Here is a 1,556-nt window from a genome sequence, read left to right on the forward strand (position 1 = left end):
ACAGCCTTTTGGAAACCACCTTCTGCTAGGAATCTTAATGTTACCGCGAGGTGTAATTGCACTGGAATAGGCGTGTGCTTTATGTCATTGTCCACAACGTTTAGCAGCATAAGGAAAGCGTCTTTGTTGACCCTGTAGTTGGACACAAAGCTATGGAATATTTGATTATAATTGGACTAAATACAAATATATACGTACTCACGCCAACTCAGTCACATCAAATGGATTTGAATGGTCTCGCAGTATCCTTCTATTAAGAGCTGCTTCTGCATGATCCGCCATTTCCGTAGAAATAGTGGCAAACGCTGTTAAAGCACTCATTTTGCGATTTTTCTTCAAAAATTTATAATTAATTTTGGGAAAATTGACAGCTGTCAGCTGTTAAGTTCATTTTTGCGGTGAATGAAAAACGAGTTCTAAAATGAACAAAAAGTTCGGATTTCAGAACACCAAATCCAAATTCACTCGGATTTAGGTTTATTTTCATATTCACTTTCACTCGGATTCCAGAACCTGCCTGATTAACACATTAGTACTAACAAATATTCAAAGACCATATTGGCAATTATCCGGCAATACCCCTTGTTCTTTGGAAAACAAAAACAAGCAGGATGGCGTACAAAAAGCGAATTGATCTCTCTAACGAGCTCTCAAGTGCTTACGAACAAGGCATAACTAGGAATAAAAGGATGTTCAACTTATTCCAGTGTGAGAGCGCCCCCAAATAAGCGTTTTTTATAACGTTTTCCATTATGGCCAGATCGAACAAAATTAGAAGACCTTTGAAAATCCAATAAAAGGATTTAACGTTGTTAGTTCTTAATCATTAAATGTTTTTAATAATTTTCCACTGAAAATAATACTATGATGCTCCAAATTACAAAACCTTTCATCAAATACCTTTAGATATCACAAATGTATTTAAATTTCATTGTTTTACATTTTTTATAAGTGGCCTTGAACAATGCAACAAATCCCTATGTTTACATATTTTTTTGGTAAGGTTTCAATCTGGCCATAGCTCGTTTCCAATTAATAAACGTCAAAACCTGCTAACCTCGATTAGCTGTCAAAGTTCAGTAGGTTTTAACGTTTGGCACTTGCTCTCTCACTTGCGGTGAGAGAGGAGTTAAACATCTCTTTATCTCTGGCATAACCATAAGGCAGTGGTCGGCATTTCATAGCAAAATTTTGCAAACTAACTTGACACGTACGCTTACGCTCTATCGTTCAGTCGTTGTCGAGTAGTGATGGATAGATTGTTCAAAGAATCGATTCTCGATTCCGATTATTTTTTTATATTTTTCGATTCTAAGAATCGGTTAATCGAGCGCAAGAATAGATTCTTTTGATTTCAATCGATTTTAAATTAAAAGAACAAAAATTCATTTATTAATATTAATTAAAACACTAAAAGAGGTAAAAACAATTATATTTTTTGTCTACAAATAATGTACCAAGAACATTGCATTTGATATGAAATTGTTTTTAAAAAATTCAAGTTGTTTAAACAAGTTTAATAAAACAAGTTTTTAAATAAATTTAAAATAAGTAAA

The 1,556-nt window shown here is 33.4% G+C and overlaps 1 protein-coding gene across 1 annotated transcript in view; it reads right to left on the reverse strand.

Moving 5' to 3' along the window:
- The window catches only part of LOC108977301, a 15,340-nt gene extending 14,836 nt beyond the window's left edge, over positions 1-504 (reverse strand). The window contains exons 1-2 of the mRNA XM_018946913.1: positions 203-504; positions 45-150 (exon numbers count right to left, since the gene is read on the reverse strand). Of these exons, the coding sequence (XP_018802458.1) occupies positions 45-150; positions 203-321 (225 nt within the window). The 5' untranslated portion in view covers positions 322-504. The remainder of the gene's footprint in view (positions 1-44; positions 151-202) is intronic.
- Between the last annotated feature and the right edge of the window lie 1,052 nt (positions 505-1,556).

This window comes from Bactrocera latifrons, unplaced genomic scaffold (assembly GCF_001853355.1).
Source record: "Bactrocera latifrons isolate USDA-ARS-PBARC rearing strain unplaced genomic scaffold, ASM185335v1 scaffold_866, whole genome shotgun sequence".
NCBI classification, from domain to species: domain Eukaryota; kingdom Metazoa; phylum Arthropoda; class Insecta; order Diptera; family Tephritidae; genus Bactrocera; species Bactrocera latifrons.